At 51.2% G+C, this 23,450-nt stretch overlaps 1 protein-coding gene across 5 annotated transcripts; it reads right to left on the reverse strand.

The window, feature by feature from the left end:
* Positions 1-3,699: 3,699 nt before the first annotated feature.
* APOBEC3F (apolipoprotein B mRNA editing enzyme catalytic subunit 3F) lies at positions 3,700-19,363 on the reverse strand. 5 transcript variants are annotated; one of them, XM_073006712.1, is made up of 7 exons: positions 18,993-19,357; positions 16,539-16,692; positions 14,412-14,691; positions 14,090-14,204; positions 10,076-10,232; positions 7,266-7,545; positions 3,700-5,864 (listed from the first exon to the last, which is right to left on the reverse strand). In XM_073006712.1, exons 1-7 carry the CDS (start codon positions 19,007-19,009, stop codon positions 5,155-5,157), a joined length of 1,713 nt encoding a protein of 570 aa, XP_072862813.1. In that variant the 5' UTR covers positions 19,010-19,357; the 3' UTR covers positions 3,700-5,154. The 5 variants fall into 5 exon arrangements, with proteins under 5 accessions (XP_072862813.1, XP_072862815.1, XP_072862812.1 ...); XM_073006714.1 differs by having other exon boundaries at positions 3,700-7,042; positions 18,993-19,354; XM_073006711.1 differs by lacking the exon at positions 18,993-19,357 and adding an exon at positions 18,590-18,984.
* Positions 19,364-23,450: the final 4,087 nt, after the last annotated feature.

Raw genomic sequence — 23,450 nt, forward strand, 5'->3', positions numbered from 1 at the left:
CTGACTCATCCCAACCATTTCCATGACACATAGCCTGAAGTGAAGGGCTGTGCAGTCGGAATTCTTACACAAGGACCGGGATTCTTATACAAAGCTACTGCGCCCTGTAGCCTTTTTGTCCAAACAACTTGACCTTACTGTTTTAGGCTGGCCATCATGTCTCTGTTCAGTGGCTGCTGCTGCCTTAACACTTTTAGAGGCCCTCAAAATCACAAACTATGCTCAACTCATTCTCTACAGTTCTCATAACTTACAAAATCTATTTTCTTCCTCACGCCTGATGCATATACTTTCTGCTCCCCGGCTCCTTCAGTTATATTCACTCTTTGCTGAGTCTCCGAAAATTACCATTGTTCCTGGCCCAGACTTCAATCTGGCCTCCCACATTATTCCTGATATCACACTTAACACCCATGACTGTATCTCTCTGATACACCTGGCATTCACTCCATTTCCCCATATTTCCTTCTTTCCCGTTCCTCACCCTGATCACACTTGGTTTATTGATGGCAGTTTCACCAGGCCTAATCACCACTCACTAGCAAAGGCAGGCTATGCTATAGTATCTTCCATATCTATCCTTGAGGCTACCACTCTGTCCTGCTCCACTACCTCTCAGCAAGCCAAACTCATTGCCTTAACTCAGGCCCTCACTCTTGCAAAGGGACTACACATCAATATTTATACTGACTCTAAATATGCCTTCCGTATCCTGCACCTCCATGCTGTTATATGGGCAGAAAGAGGTTTCCTCACTACGCAAGGACCCTCCATCATTAATGCCTCCTTAATAAAAACTCTCCTTAAAGCCACTTTACTTCCAAAGGAAGCTGGAGTCATTCACTGCAAGGGCCATCCAAAGGCATCAGATCCCATTGCTCAGGGCAATGCTAAAGAAGCAGCTAGAGTTCCAACTTCTGTCCCTCATGGCCAGTTTTTCTCCTTCTCATCAGTCACTCCCACCTACTTGCCCACTGAAACTTCCACCTATCAATCTCTTCCCACCCAAGGCAAATGGTTCTTGGACCAAGGAAAATATCTCCTTCCAGCCTCATAGGCCCATTCTATTCTGTCATCATTTCATAACCTCTTCCATGTAGGTTACAAGTCACTACCCCGCCTCTTAGAACTTCTCATTTCCTTTCCATTGTGGAAATCTATCCTCAAGGAAATCACTTCTGTGTTCCATCTGCTATTCCATTACTCCTCAGGCATTGTTCAGGCCCCCTCCCTTCCCTACACATCAAGCTCCAGGATTTGCCTCTGCCCAGGACTGGCAAGTTGACTTTACTGACATGCCCCAAATCAGAAATCTAAAATACCTCTTGGTCTGGGTAGACACTTTCACAGAATGGGTAGAGAGGCCTTTCCCACAGGGTCTGAGAAGGCCACCATGATCATTTCTTCCCTTCTGTTAGACAGAATTCCTCGGTTTGGCCTTCCCACCTCTATACAGTCTGGTAATGGACCAGACTTTATTAGTCAACTCACCCAAGTGGTTTATCAGGCTCTTGGTATTTAGTAGCTCCTGGTTTTACCTCAAATCACCACCCTTAAGTCTCTCTTGAAGTGGATGGAAGATCTTCAGGGGCAAGGTATCCTCCAATACTTTCACCCTGATGAAGTCCTACTCTTTATTTTTATACTCACTCTTATTCTGGTACCCATTCTTATGCTGCCCTCTACCTCTCCCCCGCTATCTCCACCACACCATCAATCTCACTCTCTCCTAGCCGTTGCTAATCCTTCTTTAACGAACAATTGCTGGCTTTGCATTTTTCTTTCCTCCAAAATCACCGAGGCATCGACTTACTCACTGCTAACAAAAGAAGACTATATATTTTTAAATGAAGAGTGTTGTTTTTACCTGAATCAATCCAGCCGGGTATATGACAACATAAAAAAACTCAAAGATAGAGCCCCAAAACTCACCAACCGAGCAAATAATTACATTGAATCCCCTTGGACACTGTCTAATTGGATGTAGTCCCAATTCCTAGTACTTTAATACCTATTTTTCTGGCCAGGTGCGGTGGCCCATGCCTCTAATCCCAGCACTTTGGTGCTGAGACCAGCTCAGTCAGGGAGACCCTAACCCAGCGGCACTAGAGGAATTAAAGACACACACACAGAAATATAGAGGTGTGAAGTGGGAAATCAGGGATCTCACAGCCTTCAGAGCTGAGAGCCCTGAACAGATATTTGCTCACATATTTATTAATAGCAAACCAGTCATTAGCATTGTTTCTATAGATATTAAATTAACTAAAAGTATCCCTTATGGGAAATGAAGGGATGGCCCGAATTAAAGAAATAGGTTGGGCTAGTTAACTGCAGCAGGAATATGCCTTTAAGGCACAGATCGCTCATGCCATTGTTTGTGGCTTAAGAATGCCTTTAAGCTGTTTTCTGCCCTGGGCAGGCCAGGTGTTCCTTGCCCTCATTCCCATACACCCACAACCTTCCAGCACAGGCATTGGGACCATTACGAACATATTACAGTGCTGCAGATGCCCCGTCTCTACTAAAAATACAAAAAAATTAGCCGGGCGTGGTGGCGGGTGCTTGTAGTCCCAGCTACTCGGGAGGCTGAGGCAGGAGAATTACCTGGACCAGGGAGGCGGAGATTGCAGTAAGCCGAGATTGTGCCACTGCACTCCAGCCTGGGCAACAGAGTGAGACTCTGTCTCAAAAAAAAAAAAAAAAAAAACAACTATTTTTCTCCTTATTTTATTCGGACCTTGTGTCTTCCATTTAGTTTCTCAATTCATACAAAACCACATCCAGACCATCATCAATAGTTCTATACAACAAATGCTCTGTCTAACAACCCCACAATATCACCCCTTACCCCAAAATATTTCTTCAGCTTAATCTCTCCCACCATAGGTTCCCACGCTGCCCTAATCCTGCTCAAAGCAGCCCTGAGAAACATCACCTATTATCTCTCCATACCACCCCCCAAAATTTTCACCACCCCAACACTGCAGCACTATTTTGTTTTGTTTTTCTTATTAACATAAGTAGACAGGAATGTCAGGCCTCTGAGCCCAAGCTCAGCCATTTCCTGTGACCTGCACGTTTACATCCAGATGGCCTGAAGCAACTGAAGATCCACAAAAGAAATGAAAATAGCTTTAACTGATGACATTCCACCATTGTGATTTGTTCCTGCCCCACCCTAACTGATACAATATAGTCTCCCTCGCCCTTAAGAATGTACTTTGTAATATTCTCCCCCACCCTTAAGAATGTACTTTGTACACCTAGCCCAAACCTATAAGAACTAATGATAATCCCACCATCCTTTGCTGACTCCTTTTTCGGACTCAGCCCACCTGCACCCGGGTGAAATAAACAGCCTTGTAGCTCACACAAAACGTGTGGTCTCTTCACATGAACGTGCGTGACACTGACCTCAAGTGATCTGCCCACCTCAGCCTCCCAAAGTGCTAGGATTACAGGCGTGAGCCACCAGGCCCGGCTGAGATGATTAATTTAAATGAGACTTGTAGTGTGGAGACAAGTTAACTTGGCTGGGGTCCATAAAGGAGGTTGACCAGGTGTCATGGCTCATGCCTTTAATCCCAGCACTTTGGGAGGCCAATGTGGGCAGTCAGGAATTTGAGACCAGCCTGGCCTCAAGTGTACATGGTGCTGTAGCAGGAACGGATGCAGACAAAACCTCTCAGACACCGGTTTTAGGAAGGAAGAGGCTTTAATCAGCTGGGAGCATCGACAGACTTGCATCTTAAGATCCAAGCTCCCTGAAGAAGTCTCTGGCCCTTTTAATGGCTTACAATTCTAAGGGGTCCACATGAAAAGGTTGTGATAGATTGTGCAAGTGTGGGCTGTGTGACTGGGGGCTACATGCATCAGCAGTGGGGGCTAGCAGAACAGAACAGAGAGTTTCACAACGCTTCCTCATATGGTCAGGTCAGGAGTTGATCTTTAACTACCAGGCCCAGGTAGCAGTGCCAAACAGTCTGGCCATTGATCTTACTTCTGCTTCTTTCTAACTTTTTGCTTCCTTCTGAAACAGGAGACAATGAGAGAGGTGGTCTCCTTCCTCAGTGAAACCTCATCTCAACTAAAAAATAGAAACATTAGCAGAGAGTGGTTCTGGGCATCTGTAATCCCAGCTACTCAGGAGGCTGAGGCAGGAGAATTGCTTGAACCCAGGAGGCAGACGTTGCAGTGAGCAGTGATCCTGCCATGGCACTCCAGCCTGGGCAACAGAGTGAAACTCCATCTCAGAAAAAAAAAGAGGTTGTGTATGGTGGCTCATATCTGTAATCCCAGCACTTTGGGAGGCTGAGGAGGGTGGATCACCTGAGCTCACGAGTTCAAGACCAGCCTGAACAACATGGAGAAACTCCATCTCTACTAAAATTACAAAATTTGCTGGGCATGGTGGCGCAAGCCTGTAGTCCCAGCTACTCAGGAGACTGAGGCAGGAGAATCACTTGAACTTGGAAGGCAGAGGTTGCAGTGAGCTGAGATTGTGCCATTGTACTCCAGCCTGGACAACAAAAGCAAAATTCTGTCTCAAAAAAAGAAGAAAAAAAAGTTGATATTTGGAAGCAGAGATCCCAGAGGTGCAGGTGCATAGAAGAAAGGCCACAGAGGACACAGCTGGAAGACTCCCTGCCAGCCAGGAGGAGCGGCCTCCAAGCAAACAACCCCACCCATCCCTCGAACTTGGACCTGCAGCCTCCAGATCTGCGAGAAAATAAATGCCTGCCGTGTGGACACCTGGCCCAGGGCATCTTCTATGGAGGCCACAGCACGAAGGGGTCATTTTTATAGAGTCTCATTCTCTAATAACTTACATCTGCCTTGAAAATGTCAAGTCAAATTTAAAGTGTGGAGAAGAGTCTCTAAATCTCACATTTCATTTGCAAAGAAAGAACTGTAATTTGGGACATACACGCAGTCCAGGTGGTGTTCAACCTTGTCGGGAGAACAGAGATGGCAACAGGTTTTATAAAAAGGAGAAATGGGCTAAGTGTTGTGACTCACACCAGCAATCGCAGCAATTTGGGAGGCCAAGGTGGGCAGATCACCTGAGGCCAGGAGTTTAAGACCAGCCTAAGCTGGGCCTGGTGGCTCATGCCTGTAATCCCAGCACTTTGGGTGTCCCAGAAGGCTGGATCATGAGGTCAGGAGTTCAAGACCAGCCTGGCCAAGATGCTGAAACCACACCTCTACTAAAAACACAAAAATTAGCCAGGCATGGTGGCACGTGCATGTAATCCCAGCTACTTGGGAGGCTGAGGCAGGAGAATAGCTTGAACCTGGGTGACAGAGGATATAGCGAGCTGAGATCACACCACTGCACCCCAGCCTGGACAACAGAGCAAGACTCTGTTTCAAAAAATAAAATAAAAATAAGACCAGCCTGCGCAACAAGATGAAACCCGTTTTTATGAAAAATACAAAAATTAGCCTGGCATGGTGGTGCACGCCTGTAATCCCAGCTACTCGGGAGGTTGAAACAGGAGAATCACTTGAACAAGGGAGGAGGAGGTTGCAGTGAGCCAAGACTGGTCCATTGCCCTTCAGCCTGGGCGACAAGGCGATACTCCATTTCAAAAAAAAAAAAGGAGAAACGTTCTCTTGCCCTTTGGGAAAGCCCGTGGGCACTAGGAAGGGTTGGGAGCTGGGAGGTTCCATTGCTGAGTCGCTGCTTTTGGAGCAAGGAGTCCAAGACTTACAGCCATTTATCGCAGAAGCTATGGATAAAGCTGGTTTCAGGGTACAACGCACAGTTTCAGGAGTCAGGCTTGCAGAGAAGTCCATTTCGGGAGCAATGGCGTGTGGCCTGACTGCTTTTCCTCCCTGGCTCCTGGCCTCTGTTTTAGCTGGGTAGGACATGAATGACCCAATTCATAGGATGAAATTTACAAAGGATGTTTCTCAAAACTTCTGGTATTCAATTTACATATATTCACGCCCATTTAGGTTGAGTTTATTTATGAATTTATTTTCAGGCAGGGTCTCAATCTGTCATGCAGACCAGAGTTCAGTGGCGCAATCTCAGTTCACTGTAGCCTCCACCTCCCCAGCTCAAGCAATCCTCCCACTTCAGCCTCCCAAGTCACTTAAACTACAGGTGCATGCAACCACACCTGGCTATTTATTTATTTATTTATTTATTTTTGTAGAGATGGGGTTTTGTCCTGTGGACCAGGCTGGTCTCGAACTCCTGGGCTCAAGCAATTCTCCCACCTCTACCTCCCAAATTGCTGGGGGATTACAGGCGTGAGTCACTGCAGCCAGCCTATGTTGAGTTTAATAAGATTTGTTTATGTGGCCGGGCGGGGTTGCTTATGCCTGTAATCCCAGCACTTTGGGAGGCCGAAATGAGCAGATCACCTGAGGTGAGGTGTTCAAGACCAGCCTGGCCAACATGGTGAAACCCAGTTACTACTAAAAATCCAAAAAAAAAAAAAAAAAAAAAAAAAAATTAGCTGGGCGTGGTGGCAGGCATCTGTAATCCCAGCTATTCGGGAGGTTGAGGCAGGAGAATCGCTTGAACCTGGTAGGCGGAGTTTGCAGTGAGCCAACATCAAGCCATTGTACTCCAGTCTGGGCGACAGAGCGACACTCCGTCTCAAAAAAAATAAAAAGTTGGTTATGCTGGGGAGATGGGAAAAGGCAGGTTAGGGGCACACAGGCTCAGGGAACGGGGTCTTAGTGGGTGGATGGGTAGCCATGGAGGCAGAAAGGGGCCTCTGAAGGAAGATCCTGGGAGAGCGGGGAGGAGGCGGTGAGGCAGGGGAGCACTGTGGAATGGCCCTGAGGGCAGGAGGGGCTCAGGGTGACCAGCCAGAAACAGAGCTGGTCCAGGGTGGAGGGGAGGCCCGCGCAGCATGAGCAGGAGGCTAGAGGAGACAGACCATGAGGCCTGGGGAGACCCCTCACTCGAGAATCTCCTGCAGCTTGCTGTCCAGGAATAGAAAGTTGTATTTTAGTCCCTTCCAAGGCTTGAACGGCTCATCACCATTGTACACAAAGTTTTCCCAACAACATTTAAAATCTAAGAAAAAACGAGGAGAAAGCAGTGAGGACCCAGCAGGCCTCTCTCCAGGCCCTGGTCCCTCCCCTCCCAGGCCAGGTTTCCTGGCTGCCAGTTACAGTGGACGCTGGCCCCATCCCTGCAGGCTTCCCGGGGACACTGCCCCGCCCCACAGCATTGCAGCCCCACCTGCCCCTCATGCTGTCCCTCCCGCACCCACTCTCCTCAGTCCCGCACATCTCACCTTCGTAGCCCATGATCTCCACGGAGGCCCCTTGCTCACTCAGGCTGCGGAGCCCCTGCTGGTAATCTGTATGCCAGAAGTAGTAGAGGCGGGCGGTATAGATGGTGAGCTTCACATTACTGTGCCGGGCCAGGAACTCGGCCACCTCCCCTGCACAATCTAGGCAAGGGCTCCAAGATGTGTACCAGGTGACCTGGTAGTCTGTGTTAGGAGACAGTATGTCCTCGCAGAACCAGGAGAGGAAGCACCTTTCTGCATGACAACGGCTCTCAGGATCAACCTGGGGAAGGAGGAGGAGGAGGGCAGGGGGAGCTCAGACCAGGAGCAGGAGGAGTGCAGGGGTGGGGCGATGGGAGCAGAGGGCGGGCCTGGAGCCCCAGGGCATTTCCTTATTTATTTATTTTTGAGACAGGGTCTCTCTCTGTTGCCCAGGCTGGGGTGCAGTGGTGCGATCTGGACTGACTGTAGCCTTCACCTCCCAGGCTCAAGGAATCTTCCCACCTCAGCCTCCTGATTAGCTGGGACTGCAGGTGCGTGCCGCCACGCCTGTCTAATCTTTTTGTAATTTTTGCAGAGACAGGATTTCACCATGTTGCCCAGGCTGATCTTGAACTCTTGGGCTCAGGCTGTCCTCCTGCCTCACCCTCCCAAAGCTCGGACTATGAGCGTAAACCACATGCACTGCCTTATTTTCTTTACTTTTCATTTTTCTGGGTACATAGTAGGCCCTAGGGCTTTTTATTCATAGAATTTCCCTTCTTCCATCCTTGTCCTTCCTTTTTCTTTATTCTTTTTTTTTTTTCCCGATACGGAGTCTTGCTCTGTCGCCCAGGCTGGAGTGCAGTGGCGTGATCTCCGCTCACTGCAAGCTCCACTTCCCGGGTTCATACCATTCTCCTGCCTCAGCCTCCCAAGTAGCTGGGACTACAGGCGCCCGCCACCTCGCCCGACTAATTTTTTGTATTTTTAGTAGAGACGGGGTTTCACTGACTTATCGAGCATGGTGTCAATCTCCTGATCTCGTGATCTGCCCGCCTCAGCCTCCCAAAGTGCTGGGATTACAGGCATGAGCCACCGCACCCGGTCCTTCCTCTTTATTTTTTTGAGAGATGGAGTCTTGCTCTGTCACCCAGGCTGGAGTGCAGTGGCAAGATCTCGGCTCACTGAAACCTCTGCCTCCCAGGTTCAAGCAATTCTCCTGCCTCAGTCTCCCGAGTAGCTGGGACTACACAGGCGCACCCCCACACCTGGCTAATTTTTGTAGTTCTAGTAGAGATGGGGTTTCACCATGTTAGCCAGGCTGGTCTCAAAGTCCCAACCTCATGATCCTGCCCCCTCAGCCTCCCAAAGTGCTGGGATTACAGGCGTGAGCCCCCGCACTCAGCCCCTTCCTTCTTTATTTTATTGAGTCTTTCCCTGTCTCGTCACAGGTCACGTGTGATTTCTGGCATCCTGTTCCCCAGGCATCCATTAACCAGGCATCCTCAGCCCCTGCTGTGGCCTGGCCCTATGGGGGTCGTCCTTGTTCCCTGTCTGCCTTCTGCTACGCAGGTCATTGGACCAGCATTGCTCATGGAGTTGAAGGTTGGCCAAAGGGGCTACTGAGCACTTGAAATGGGGCTCTGATTAGAAACGTTGGCCTGTGAACAATACACAGTTCATTTCAAAATCTCATTGGGAGAATAGACAAACTTTAACTCTCTCATGAGGCATTTTATATTAAGTATATGTTGAAATTGTATGTGAGATAATTGAGCTAATGTAGACATTAAAATGTCTTCCACCAGTTCTTGCCGCCTTTTTAGCGTGTGGGGACTTCACTTGTGCTTCACTCCTGAGTCCGGGGCGTTTCTGAGGCCAGCACTGCTGTAGGCCAGGCCTGCCCAGAACACAGGCGGCTCCCTCCCTGAACACACTCTGAAAAGTCTCCTGCCTGGGCAGTGGGGGCTGCAGGGGTGGGTGGGACATGACAGGGTGGGTGGGAGGTCAGTGGCCCCTGTGGGGGCGGCACGGTGAGGAGCAAGGGTTCACCATCCTGTGATGATGTGTCCTTGACATCGAGGAATCAGGGCAGAGGCGGGGGCGGCCCCACCAGCCCAGCAGTGACTGGCCCAGACACAGTGCCAGACACCACAGCCCCCGCTTCCCACAGCTGCTGTTTCCCGAGGACTGCCAGACGCACAGCTCCATGACAAGATTTTGGGAAAGGAAGTCAAGAGTGAGGGTGCTGGGCTCTAAGCAAAGCCTTTTGGGAAGAGACAAACCCCCTCCACCATCCGATCCCAGGAGAGACAGGGAGGAAGATCTGGGCCACGGACATAAAAATGTGGGAGGAGGTTGGGCGCGGTAGCTCATGCCTGTAATCTCAGCACTTTGGGAGGCCGAGGGGGGTGGATCCCGTGAGGTCAGGAGTTCGAAACCAGCCTGGCCACCGTGGTGAAACCCCATCTCTTCTAAAAATAGAATAAAAATTAGCCGGGTGTGGTGGCGGGCACCTGTAATCCCAGCTACTCAGGAGGCTGAGGCAGGAGAATTGCTTGAACACAAGAGGCAGAGGTTGCAGTGAGCCAAGATCGCACCATTGCACTCCAGCCTGGGCAATTGAGCGAGACTGTCTCAAAAAAAAAAAAAAGAAAAAAGAAAAGAAAAGAAAAAAGAAAGAAAAAAGAAAAGAAAAAGAGAAAGAAAAAAAGAAATGTAAAAGGAAAGTACACACAGGAGAGCCCGTGCCGGGCATGTCACTTCTTGTGGTTTCTGCGTTCCCAGCTACTTAGCTCCTATTTGGGGTGTAACTAGGACTTTGGTGCTACCTGGTTTCGGAAGACGCCCCTCTTCCAGGAGACAGTTGAACACTGCTTTATAATTTCCATGGTGAAGCACAGCCAGCTTTCGTTCCGACCATAGGCTTTCCGTAGGTTTTTAAAGTGGAAGTAGAATATGTGTGGATACATTGCCTCCATTGGGTTTCTGAAGGCACAAGACAGAAACCCCAATGCAGAGACCCCCCCCCCCCGGAGTCCTGGGGGCTGATGCCCACTGAACACCACTCCCTGGACTGCCCTGGGCTCTGGGCCTCCCCCATCCCTCCACAACCCTGAGAATGTCTGCTGCTTTCCCAGGCAGGAAGACTGGGACAGAGAAAGAGGAGGGGATGATGGCAGGGGCAACAGGGCCGGAGTGACCTCTCCCAGCTGGAACCCCAGCTCTGGGGCTACCAATGGACACCCTTAACCTCTCCATTTTTCTGCCACACTTCTCCCAACCCATTAGGAAAATGCAACAGACAATAAAACTCTTCAACCTCAAATAGTTGCTTGAACATTTCAGCTCAATTCCTTCCTCATATTTCACCTGTCCAATGATGATTATTATTTTTACATTGGGATCACACCAAATACTCTCTTTTTTTTTTTTGAGATGGAATCCCGCTGGCATCCAGGATGGAGTGCAGTGGCGCGATCTCGGCTCACTGCAACCTGCACCTCCCGGGTTGAAGTGATTCTCCCGCCTCAGCCTCCTGAGTAGCTGGGATTATAGGCTTGTGTCACCACGCCTGGCTGATTTTTGTATTTTTATTTATTTATTTTTACACGGGGTCTCACTCTTTTCACCAGGCTGGAGAAGAGTGACGCAATCTCGGCTCACTGCAACCTCTGCCTCCTGGTTTCAAGCGATTCTCCTGCCTCAGCCTCCCAAGTAGCTGGGACTACAGGCACGTGCCACCATGTCCGGCTAACTTTTTGTATTTTTAGTAGAGACAGCGTTTTACCATGTTAGCCAGGATGGTCTTGAACTGCTGACCTTGTGATCTGCCCACCTCGGCCTCCCAAAGTGCTGGGATTAGAAGCGTGAGCCACCGTGCCCAGTACTAGTTTTTGTATGTTTAGTAGCGACCGGTTTTCATCATGTTGGCCAGGCTGGTCTTGAACTCCTGACCTCGTGATCTGCCCACCTCAGCCTCCCAAAGTTCTGGGATGACAGGCGTGAGCCACTGTGCCCCGCAGGCCCAGGCCACTCTCGTAAGTGCTGCATATGTCTGAGCTCATGGCACGTGCCTGAGGCCTGCAGGGGCCATCCCTATTTTACAGAAGTGCCAGAGGCACAGAGAGGCAGGGTAACCTGCCCAGGCCACAGAGCTGGGGATGGATGGAGCTGGGGCCCCTTTTCATGGCAGCCCTGTCCAGCCTCTGCATCACAGGCCCTGTAGCAGGGAGCTGTCGGGAACCGGGTTCTCTTCTTACTAAACTTTAAAATAAGAGCATTACTCCTGATCATCATATTTTTTCCTACATTCCATGTTACAGGGGTCATTCTAAAAGGCGAATGGTGCTTACGGAGGAGGAGCCTGTGTCTGGGGTCATGTGCATCCTCCTCTGCTCACACTGGAGGCATCTTTGGAAGAAATGACATATTTTCTGGTACGGAGACCATTCCCACCCCCACACCCTCTCCTAAGACTTTGTGTTGAAACAAAGTAAATCTTACAGAAATTTCATCAAAGTGCTGAGAACAAAATGCCGGATTGCTCCAATCATCCTTTGGTTCAATTCTCCCAGTTCCTGAGCTCAGGAATGGTGGGAAGCACACAGAGGGAGCACCCTCCCAGGGTGGGGAGCACCAGCCCGGTAGTGATTTTCTGGGGAGAGTCTCAGCAGGGGGCCTGGGCTGGGGCAGGTGGGGGAGGCAGCCCATTCAGAAGCTGCAGACGGGTGGGCACATAGCAGGGCAAATAGCATGGCTGGGAGTGGGAGCAAAAGAGGAAGCAGAGGGCAGAGAGCCTAGGGCTGGGGCTGGGGCAGGGGGAGGCCAGGGCTGAGGCCCAGCAGGGCCACCATGCGGGAAGGGGCAGCAGAGGCCCCGCGGGCAGAGCGGACAGTGGTCCCTGATCTGGGGCTTCATATGCAGCCTCCTTGGCAGGCTTGTCCTGGCCCTGATGTTAGTCCTGGGCTTGGGTTCTATTTCTATCTTCCAGGGCCCTTGTTCCAGGAGGCACCTGCGCTGTGAGTGACCTCCCAGGCCCATCTGAGTGCCGGCCTCACTCCATGCTGCCTTCTCACCTGGATGGGAGGACCTCCAGAGGGACCCCTGGATCTTGCCCTCAGGAATCATCCCAGGGACGCCCCCCACCCAGCAGCTATGTGGTAGGGAGGGAGAGTGAGGGGCAGGTGTCTGCCTCCCCCCATGCCCTCACACTCAGAGGCCGCCATTGGAGGGAGGAATAGCTGGTGGGGGGGCCTCAGATGTCCCCCCAGGATGTCATGCGTGTTCCCACACTGAGCTCCCTCCTTCCACATCTCCTGCCCAGAGTTGTTTCCTGGCTGGCTGAGCTCTTTTCTATATGTGATGAAAGGGCAGAGCCTGGTGTCCCTGGCCACCTTGTCTAGCAGTTTGCTCTTCCGGTCTAAGACCCAGGTGCTTAGTTCCCGTCTCTCCCAAGGGCCTTAGATCATCTCTTTCTATGGCCTCTCTGGTCCCTGGTTGCCTTTTTCTATTGTGCTTCCTGGAAAGCTCCTGGCATCTCAAGCCTCCCATTATCCAAGCCTACTCTTTTGTAAAATCTCACTCAACACCTGGCCAACATTGCAAAATCCCATCTCTACTAAAGATACAAATATTAGCCAGTGTGGTGACCTGGGAGGTTGAGACAAGAGAATTGCTAGAACCTGGGAAGCAGAGGTTGCAGTGAGCTGAGATCGCACCACAGCACTCCAGCCTGGGCGACTGAGGGAGAGGCTGTCTCAAAAAAAAAAAAAAAATTTATTCACATGGGACCTTGATCACTGAGTGTTTGGCTCTTTCTGCATCTCCATCCTGTGGGGGGGATTTGAGAAGTGATAGGTGTGAGAAGGAGGCCGGGCTGCGTGCTGTTGGGTGGGGAAGCCATGGGGTGCGGCCCAGGGTGCAGCAAGGTCTGAAGGGAGGTGCTGTGAGGGTCAGGACAGGACTCCTGGGAGACAGACACACAGAACGGGGATCCCTGCACACACCACCCAAGCTTGACCCAAAGCCCCCTGGGTCGTTGTCATGGGCTAAATTGTATCTTCCCAACATTGATATGTTGAAGTCCTCATCCCACCTCCTCACAGGATAACTGTATTTGGAGACAGGTCCACCAAAGTGGTGATTAAATTAACTCATGGTCCTTAGGGTGGGCCCTAATCCTGTCTGACTGGGGACCATAAACAAGGAGGACATTTAGAGGCAGATAGACCCCAGAGTTGCAGGTGCACAGAGGAACGGCCAGAGAGGACAGGGCCAGGAGGAGCGGCTGCAGAGGACACAGCCCCGCCCACCCCTCCACCCTGGACTTGCAGCCTCCAGATCTGTGAGAAAATAAATGCCTGCCTTGTGGGCGCCCGGCCCGGGCCATCTTCTATGGCAGCCGAAGCCTGAAGCTCTGTTTCCACAGTGGCGGCTCCTTCTCAGGGGCTCAGGTCAGCCTTGAAGGATGTTGCTCAAAGCTTCTGGCTGTCGGGCTTGTGAATATTCATGCCCACTTATGTCCAGTGTTATGACAACTTCGGTTATGCCAGGGAGATGGAAGGAGCCAGGTTGGGGATCCCAGGCTGTGGGGAGGGCGGCCTCGGGGGTGGATGGAGGTCGCTCTGGAGGCCGAAGGGGCCTCTCACTCACAGGAGGGGCACAGGAAAGCAGTGGGGAGGCAGGGAGGTGGAGGAAACACGAGGAGTTGGGGTGAGGGGGTGTGACCATGAGGGCAGGCAGGGGGCAGAAGGGAGAGCAGGAGGGCCTGGCCAGGGGAGGCCTCAGGAGGATGAGCAGGAGGTGAGAGGAGAGAGACCATGAGGCCAGAGGGAGACCCTCACCTGAGAATCTCCTTTAGCTTGTGGTGCAGGAATGCATAATTGTCATCGAATTTGTCCCAAGGCATGAATGGCTGACCTTCATTGTACACAAAGTTTTCCCAGCAGTATGCAAATTCTGACATGAAGAGGCGGGAAGCAGTCAGGCTCTCCCCTGACCCTGGTCCTGCCCTCCCAGGCCTTGTCTCCTGGCTGTCAGTTGTGGTGAGCACCGGCCCTGACCCTGCAGGCTGCCCTGGGACACCCCCAGCCATGGCATTGCAGATCCATCCATCTCTCATGCTGTTCCTCCCGCTCACACTCCCCTGACCCCACCTCCTCTCACCTTCATCGTCCATGATCTTCACGCGAGCCCCTGCCTGACGCAGCCTGCAGAGCGCCCTGCGATAATCTGTTTCCCAGTAGTAGTAGAGGCGGGCGGCGGAGATGGTCAGGGTGACATTGGGGTGCTCAGCTAGGAATTCGGTCACCTTCACCACACAGTCCGGGCAGGGGTTCCAGGATACAAACCAGGTGATCTGGAAGTGCTTGTAAGCAGGCAGCTGGTTGCCACAGAACCAAGAGAGGAAGCACATTTCTGCGTGGTACTGAGGCTGGAAATACACCTGGGAGAGGAGCAGGGGCAGGGGATGCTCTGAGAGGGGGAGCAGGAGGAGAGGGCAGGGTTGGGGCAGTGGGAGGAGGGGCCAGCACAGGAGTCCAGGGGATCTTGCCATTGAAGCTCCTTTCCTCCATCCCCCTGTTTAGTTTGAGTGATTGTCTGCTCCAAAGCTCATGTTCAGTGTTAATTGCTATGGTAATGGCCTTAAGAGGTGGCACCTACAAGCGGCTATGAGGCTGTGGGGACTGCACCTTTGTGGGTGCCACTGCTGTGGTTATTCAAGGGCGACTTTAGCCCCACTTTCTGTCTCTTGCCCTCTAGCTGGAGGGGCAGTGGGTCAGACTAAACTCCTGCTTCCTCTTGTCCCCGTGGCATGGAGCAGCAGTGACCCGACATCCCAGGCCACTCTATCTGGAGCATTCCCTGAGCTTCTGGCAACCACCTTCACCCCCAGGTGACTGTGCAGCTCGCAGGCCCTGGAAAGTCGCTGGTGCCTTGACAGTGGACTTCCCAGCGTCCAGAACTCGAGCCGGCACATTTCTATTCATTGTGAACGTCCCTGTCTCAATCCTGCTGTTGAAGCAACACAAGGTGCACCAAGACATGTGCTTCCCTTCGTTTGGAAGTTTTCCCAGCCCTGTTCACGGCCTTGTGCGTGAATTCTGGCATCCATTCTCCCAGGCATCCATTCACCAGGCATCCTCAGCCCCTGCTGTGGCCTGGCCCTCTGGGGTCGGCCTTGTTCCCTCCCTGCCATCTGCTGGGGAGGCCACTGGACTTGCGCTCTCCCATGTGTTGGGGGGCACTGGCCAAGGGGGTTACTGAGCACTTGAAATGGGACTCTGATGAGAGACCTGGGCACCTGAAAAATACATCATACACCGCTCATTTCTCTTTTTGTTGTTGTTGTTGAGACATGGTTTCACTCTTGTTGCCCAGGCTGAAGCGCAGTGATGCAATTTCAACTCACCATAACCTCTGCCTCATGGGTTCAAGCGATTCTCCTGCCTCAGCCTCCCAAGTAGCTGGGATTACAGGCGACTGCCACCACGCTTGGCTAATTTGTTTGTATTTTTAGTAGAGATGGGATTTCACCGTGTTGGCCATGCTGGTTTTTGAACATCTGGCCTCTGGTGATCCACCGGCCTCAGCCTCCGAAAGTGCTGGGATACAGGCGCCAGCCACCCCGCTAGCACGGCTTACACGGCTCATTTCAAAGACTCAGCATGACAAGAAAAAGAAACTTCATTAGCTTGTTAAGAATTTTATGTTAAATAATGTTGAAGTAATGTTAGCTACATTGGATTAAATAAAATATTAAAATTAGGCCGGCAGTGTGGCTCACACCTGTAATCCCAACACTTTGGGAGGCTGAGGCAGGTGGATCACCTGAGGTCTGGAGTTCAAGACCAACCTGGCCAACATGGTAAAATCTGGTCTCTACTAATAATACAGAAAAAAAAAAAAAAAAAAATTACCCGCGCATGGTGGTGGGCACCTGTAATACCAGCTACTCAGGAGTCTGAGGCGACAGAATTGCTTGAACCCAGGAGTCAGAGGTTGCAGTGAGCTGAGATTGCGTCATTGCACTCCAGCCTGAGCAACAAGAGAGAAACTCTGTCTCAAAAAAAAAACAAACAAAAAACAAAGCCTTTTGTGCAGAGGCAAACCCCCTCCACCATCCGATCCCAGGACAGTCCAGCGGGAAGGTCAGGGCCACGGACTTGGAAAGTGTGGGAGAGAAGGGCACCCTGGACAGCCCGCCGCCGGGCATTTCACTCGTCAGTGCGTGGTTTGCTTTCCCAGCTGGCTTAGCTCCTGCCTGCAAAGTGATTGGAGTCCGAGTGGTACCTGGCCTCGAAAGATCTTTGCGCCCCAAGTGGGCATTGAGGGGCCCCTTGTTTTCACTTCGTAGCACAGCCAGACGGTATTCCGACGAGAAAGGATGGGTCTGTTATTAAAGTTGTAGAAGAATGTGCCTCGATACATTCGCTCCACTGTGTTTCTGAAGACACAAGAGAGAAACCAGCCAATGCAGAGAGCGCTCCCAGGAGCCCTCCGTGCTGATGTCCGCTAAACACAGCTCCCTGGACGGCTCTGGGCCTCCCCCATCTCTCCACAGCCCTGAGAATTTCTGCTTCCTTCCCAGGCAGGAAGACCGGGGAGAGAGCAAGAAAAGGGGGTGCTGGCAGGGGCAGCAGGACCGGGGTGACCTCTTCCCGCTCAGGGCCCAGCTCTGGTCATTCCAGGGGTACATTCCCCCCTCCCCCCGTATTTCTCCCACCCACTCTCCAATGCATTAGTAAAATGCAAAAGAGAATAAAGTTATTGGCTGGACATTATGGCTCATAACTGTAATCCCAGCCTTTTGGGAGGCCGAGGTGGGCCGATCATTGAGGTCAGGAGTCTGAGACCAGTCTCACCAACATGGTGAAACCCAGTCTCTACTAAAAACACAAAAGTTAGCCAAGCATGGTGGCGGGTACATGTAATCCCAGCCACTCAGGAGGCTGAGGCAGGAGAATCACTTGAACGTGGGAGGCAGAGGTTGTAGTGAGCTGAGATCGTGCCATTGCACTCCAGCCTGGGCAACAAGAGCGAAAATTCATCTCAAAAAAAAAAAAAAAAAGATGAAAAAATATTTTTTTAATAATAATATTTTTAGGCCGGGCGCGGTGGCTCAAGCCTGTAATCCCAGCACTTTGGGAGGCCGAGACGGGCGGATCACGAGGTCAGGAGATCGAGACCATCCTGGCTAACAAGGTGAAACCCTATCTCTACTAAATATACAAAAAACTAGCCGGGCGAGGTGGTGGGCGCCTGTAGTCCCAGCTACTCGGGAGGCTGAGGTAGGAGAATGGCGTGAACCCGGGAGGCGGAGCTTGCAGTGAGCTGAGATCTGGCCACTGCACTCCAGCCTGCGCGACAGAGCAAGACTCCGTCTCAAAAAAAAAAAAAATAATAATAATAATAATAATAATAATATTTTTAAAAAATCATAGATTTTAACCTTTCAGCCAGTTCCTTCCTGACATTTCACCTCAGTATATCACTATTTTTAAATCACGGTAGAACTGAATTCTGAGGCCCAGGCCACTCTTCTAAGTGCTGCGTGGGTATGAGCTCATGTGAGGCTGCCCTAGGCCTGCAGGGGCCATTCCCATCTTACAGAGGAGGGGCCAGAGGCGCAGAGAGGTGGGGTAACCTGCCCAGGCCACAGAGCTGGGGATGGATGGGGCTGGGCCTCTTATCAGACGAGCCCTGTCCAGTCTCTGTATCACTGGCCCTGCAGGAGGGAGTCATTGGGGACCGGGCTCTCTTCTTACTAATTTAAAATAAAAGCATTTCTCCTGATCATGGAGGCTTTTTTCCCCCATATATTCCACGTTTTTTGTTTTGTTTTTGTTTTTGTTTTCTTTTGAGACTAAATTTCGCTCTTGTTGCCCAGGCTGGAGTGCAATGGCATGATCTCGGCTCACTGCAACCTCCGCCTCCTGGGTTCAAGCGATTCTCCTGTCTCAGCCTCCAGAGTAGCTGGGATTACAGGCATTCACCACCGCACCTGGCTAATTATGTATTTCTAGTAGAGACAGGGTTTATCCATGTTTGTCAGGCTGGTCTCGAACTCCCGACCTCAGGAGATCCACCTGACTCGGCTTCCCAAAGTGCTGGGATGACAGGCTTGAGCCACCGTGCCCGGTCACTATATTCCATGTTACTAGTGTCATTATAAATGGTGAATGCTGATTGTAGAGGAAGAGTGTGTGTTTGGGGTCATCTGCATCCTCCTCTGCCCACAATGGAGACATCCTTGGAAGACATGATTTATCTTGTGCTTCAGAGACCATTCCCTCCCCACACCCTCTCCTAAGACTTGGTATTTAAAGCAAAGTAAATCTTACAGAAAATCCATCGAAGCTCTGTGAACAAAATTCCACATTGCTCCCATCATCCTTTGGTTCAATTCTCCCAGTTCCAGAGTTCAGGAATGGCGGGAAGCACACAGAGGGAGCACCCTCCCAGGGCAGGGAGCACCACCCCTGCCATGACTTTTGGGGAGAGTCTCAGTAGGGGGCCTGGGCTGGGGCAGGTGGAGGAGGCGGCCCATTCAGAAGTAGCAGTGGGGCGACCACAGAGCAGGACAAAGAGCCTGGCTGGGAGTGGCGGGGGCAGGGGAGTCAGAAGGGAGGGAGCCCAGGGTTGGGGCTGGGGCCGGGTGGCGGCGGGGCAAGGTTGAGGCCCAGCAGGGCCACCAGGGAGGAAGGGGCAGCAGAGAGGCCCAGCGAGTCGAGCAGGCAGCGGTACCTGAACTGAGGCTTCATCTTTGGCTGGCCAGTCCCGACTATGATCTTTGTCTGGAGCAGGAAGGTTTCACTTTCTGCTACAGGCTCCCGGTTTTAGGACAGCCCTCCTTTAAGTGACCTCCCAGGGTCTCGTAGTTATGGCCCCTCCCTCTTCCTGCTCTGGCGCTGGAGTGGGAGGCCCTGGGATGCTTTATCTTCCTCAGGCTCTCATCCTCTTTCTGTTTTTCTCTGGGGTCCTCCCCCTGGCAGAGGGACCTCTGATAAAGACAGGCCGCTCTGTGTGGCAGGACCCAAGGTAACTGCAAAGGGAAAGAGAAAGTCTTTGCAGCCAGAGACTGGGAGGTGGGTCCACACCAGGCTGAGCTAGCAGAGCACAAGCCCCTCCCCTGGTGGTCCCGCCCAGCTGGAGCCACTTCTCCACCCTCAAGACAGACAGGCTGATGCCTCTGCAGGGACTCCTGGATCCTGCCCTCAGGGATCGTCCCAGAGATGGTCTCCATCCAGCAGCCATGGGGACAAGGAGGAAGAGTGAAGGGTCAGGCGTCTGCCTACCCCCAGGCCTTCACACTCGGAGGCCACCATGGGAGGGAGGGACAGCAGGTGGGTGTGGGCCTCAGATGTCCCACCAGGATGCCATGTGCGTCCCCGCACTGAGCTCTTTCCTTCCTGCTTCTCCTTCTTCCCCATCTCCTGCCCGGAGTTGCTCCCTGGTAGGCTGAGCTCTGGCCTCCTCTTGTCCCCATGCCATGGAAGGGCAGCAGCTGGTGTCCCAGGCCAGCCTGTCTGGAGCCTCCCTGTGGGTCTCACAGCTCCCTTCCCCTGGTAGTGTCCTCCCATGGTGCAGAGACCTAAAAATTACACAAAGTATACATTTGGATTTTTATTTGCTTGCTTTTGTTTTTTGTGGTTGTTTTGTTTGTTTGTTTGTTTTTTGAGACGGAGTCTTGTTCTGTTTACCCATGCTGGAGTGCAGTGGCATGATCTCAGCTCACCGCAACCTCCGCCTGCCAGGTTGAAGCGATTCTCTTGCCTCAGCCTCCCATGTAACTGGGATTACAGACCGCCACCCCTATGCCTGGCTAATTTTTGTATTCTTAGTAGAGACAGTGTTTCTCCTTGTTGGTCAGGCTTACAGGCGCCCACCATTATGCCTGGCTAATTTTTGTGTTTCTGGTAGAGACAGGGTTTCTCCATGTTGTTCAGCTGGTCTTGAACTCCCAGTCTGAGGAGATCCACACACCTCGGCCTCCCAAAGTGCTGGGATTACAGACGTGAACCACCGTGCCTGGCCACAGTGTATAAATTTGGAAAGGAGACTTTATTTCTTGTTAAGAGTGACCTGCAGGTGGCCATCCTGCAGCCTGGGAAGAACAGCCTCTGGGAAACAGCAGAGACAGACATTTAGAAGCAGGAGGGGTTGGGGCAGGAGCTTTATGCTGAAGGTGTTGGCTAAACATACATATTCAACAGGCTACAGGAGGAGCTATGAATATTCATGTAGATGGCTGCAGTCCGTGCTTGTTGAACAAACATGTGTGTAACACATGATCCCAGGCGGGCATGGTGGCTCACACCTGTAATCCCAGCACTTTGGGAGGCCGAGGGAGGTGGATCATCTGAGGTCAGTGTCAGGCCTCTGAGTCGGAGCTAAGCCATTGTTACCCCTGTGAACTGCACATATACATCCAGACGACCTGCAGCAGCCAAGAAGTCTGGAGCAGTCGAAAAACCACAAAAGAAGTGAAACAGTCAGTTTCTGCCTTAACTGATTAAACAACCTTGAGACATTCCACCGTTATGACTTGCTCCTGCCCTGCCCAACTGATCAATCGACCTTATGACACTTTTCCTGGACAATGGGTCTCATGGTCTCCCCACCATGCACCTTGTTACCCCCTCCCCTGCTGTCAACAGATGACCACCTTCGACTGTAACTTTCCGCTGCCTACCCAAGTCCTATAAAGCTGCCCCGTCCTATCTCCCTTCGCTGACTCTCTTTTCGGACTCAGCCCTCTTACACCCAAGTGAATAAACGGCCTTATTGCTTACACAAAGCCTGTTTAGGTGGTCTTCTATATGGACACGTGTGACAGTCAGGAGTTCGAGACCAATCTGGCCAATATGGTAAGACCTCGTCTCTCTTAAAACTACAAAAATTAGCCAGGCATGGTGGCGGGTGCCTGTAATTCCAGCTACTCAGGAGGCTGAGGCAGGAGAATCACTTGAACCTGGGAGGTGGAGGTTTCAGTGAGCCGAGATCGCGCCACTGTCCTCCAGCCTGGGAGACAGAGTAAGAGTCCATCTCAAAACAAAAAACAAAAAAACGAACAAAACAAACAAACAAAAATCTAAAAAAAAAAAAAAAAAAAAAAGCCACCGTAAATCCCTCCTCACATTGTGGTGGAGACAACATTTAAATGTACTACAATTAAGCCTGTATGTCAAAAGGTCCTTTCAGAACATGGAGGCACCGAGATTTGCCAGGTCTGTAAACCACGCAGAACCAGTCCGTGGTCCATGGTCTGTGTCCATGGTTTCTGATCTGGAGAAAGTCACTGAAATCAGTCTCTTGTGCAGGGAAAGCAGGAATGAGGGCTGTGGAGCAGGGGCTCTGTGGCTCCGTGTCAGGACGCTGGATGAGCTGTGATTGTTTTCATCTTTATCTGGAGGCAGTGCTTGTTTAGCTGCTAGAGCAAAAGAAAAACTCTGTGGCAGGCAGAACAGAGTTTACTGTTGAAGTGTGGGCTGTGTGACCTCACCCTTGCCTGGCACGGCCTGAGGTCCTGGTTGTGATTTGGTATCTTTTTGCCATGAAGAGTCTGTTCTGGTTCTGCCCGTCTTACGATTCTGTTTTAACATTACCGCTGGTCAGTTTTTTCTAAACTGCAAAAGGGCGGGGTGATAATGAGGCGTGCCTGACCTCCCCTCCCATCACACCCAGGAACTCAGTTTTAAGGTTTTTCTGAGATACCCTTGGCCACTAGGGACCAAAGCTAGTGGGGGGATTGGGGGGGCCAAAGATTTTAGTTTTACTTCATAGGCCTGAAGACTAAGCTCTGATTTGTTTGTATTTAATCTTGCCCAGAATCCTATCTAAGGGATCTGGGGACTCATGCCTTACAAACCACACATCCTCGTCAGATGGGTTCTATTTTTATTTTATTGTATTGTATTTTAATTGAGGCTGAGTTTTGCTCTTCTTGCCCAGGCTGGAGTGCAATGGTGCAGTCTCGGCTCACTGCAACCTCCGCCTCCCGGGTTCAAGCGATTCTCCTGTCTCAGCCTCCCAAGTAGCTGTCATTATAGGTGCCCGCCACCACGCCTGGCTAATTTTTGTATTTTTAGTCGAGACAGGGTTTCACCATGTTGGCCAGGCTGGTCTCAAACTCCTGACCTCAGGTGATCCACCTGCCTCAGCCTCCCAAAGTGCTGGGATTACAGACATGAACCACCGCGCCTGGCACAGATGGGTTTTATTTAACCCTGTATATTGTGAGTTACTTTCCAATCTGACTCAGGCACAACATTATGTGACAAAGAAAAAAGAGAAAATATTTTACCCCAAAACATGTTTCTTTGCCATATCGTGAAAAGGCCCTGCAAAGTGGTCCTTCGTGGGGGAAAGTTTGCATCTGTGAAGAGTCTCTATTAATATAGCTGGATCTTTTCTTCTAGGCCCTCCCAGTCCTAAACAGATTAATTAATTGCACCTTTTTTTTTTTTTTTTTTTTTTTTTTTTGAGACGGAGTCTCGCTCTGTCGCCCGGGCTGGAGTGCAGTGGCCGGATCTCAGCTCACTGCAAGCTCCGCCTCCCGGGTTCACGCCATTCTCCTGCCTCAGCCTCCCGAGTAGCTGGGACTACAGGCGCCCGCCACCTCGCCCGGCTAGTTTTTTGTATTTTTTAGTAGAGATGAGGTTTCACCATGTTCGCCAGGATGGTCTCGATCTCCTGACCTCGTGATCCGCCCGTCTCGGCCTCCCAAAGTGCTGGGATTACAGGCTTGAGCCACCGCGCCCGGCAATTGCAACTTTTAAAGACCTGAATGGGACACATTTGTCATCTATTGTCTCTAAGGGCAGCCACTATGAGACTTCAAAAGAACCTTGGTCTCCACAGTCTTTTATCTTAACCTGAACATTTCCTTTCTGTGGATGCCAGGTCTCTAGACAAACTCACCCAATCGTCAACCAGAAAATGTTTCAATTTATCTGTAGCCTGGAAGAGCCCCAGCCCTCCTCCCCTCACTTTGAGTTGTACGACCTTTCTGGACCAAACCAATGTATTTCTTTTCTTGTCTTTATTTTGAGACGGAGTCTTGCTCTGTCACCCAGACTGGAGTACAGTGGCGTGGTCTTGGCTCACTGCAACCTCTGCCTCCTGGGTTCAAGTGATTCTCCTGCCTCAGTCTCCCAAGTAGCTGGGATTAAATGTGCCCGCCACCACACCTAACTAATTTTT

Source organism: Chlorocebus sabaeus, chromosome 19, assembly GCF_047675955.1.
Source record: "Chlorocebus sabaeus isolate Y175 chromosome 19, mChlSab1.0.hap1, whole genome shotgun sequence".
In the NCBI taxonomy this organism is placed as follows: Eukaryota; Metazoa; Chordata; class Mammalia; order Primates; family Cercopithecidae; genus Chlorocebus; species Chlorocebus sabaeus.

What these genes read in the sequence shown, in the direction of transcription:
- APOBEC3F (XM_073006711.1), bottom strand. Translation starts at nt 18,639, where the DNA reads ATGATGGGAGCAATGTGGAATTTTGTTCACAGAGCTTCGATGGATTTT. An exon ending in AGAGCTTCGATGGATTTTCT is followed by an intron (nt 16,693 to 18,589) that starts GTAAGATTTACT and finishes TTGTGTCTTCAG; the next exon opens with AAACACAGTGGAGCGAATGT. An exon ending in GAAGATCATGGACGATGAAG is followed by an intron (nt 14,205 to 14,411) that starts GTGAGAGGAGGT and finishes TCTTCATGTCAG; the next exon opens with AATTTGCATACTGCTGGGAA.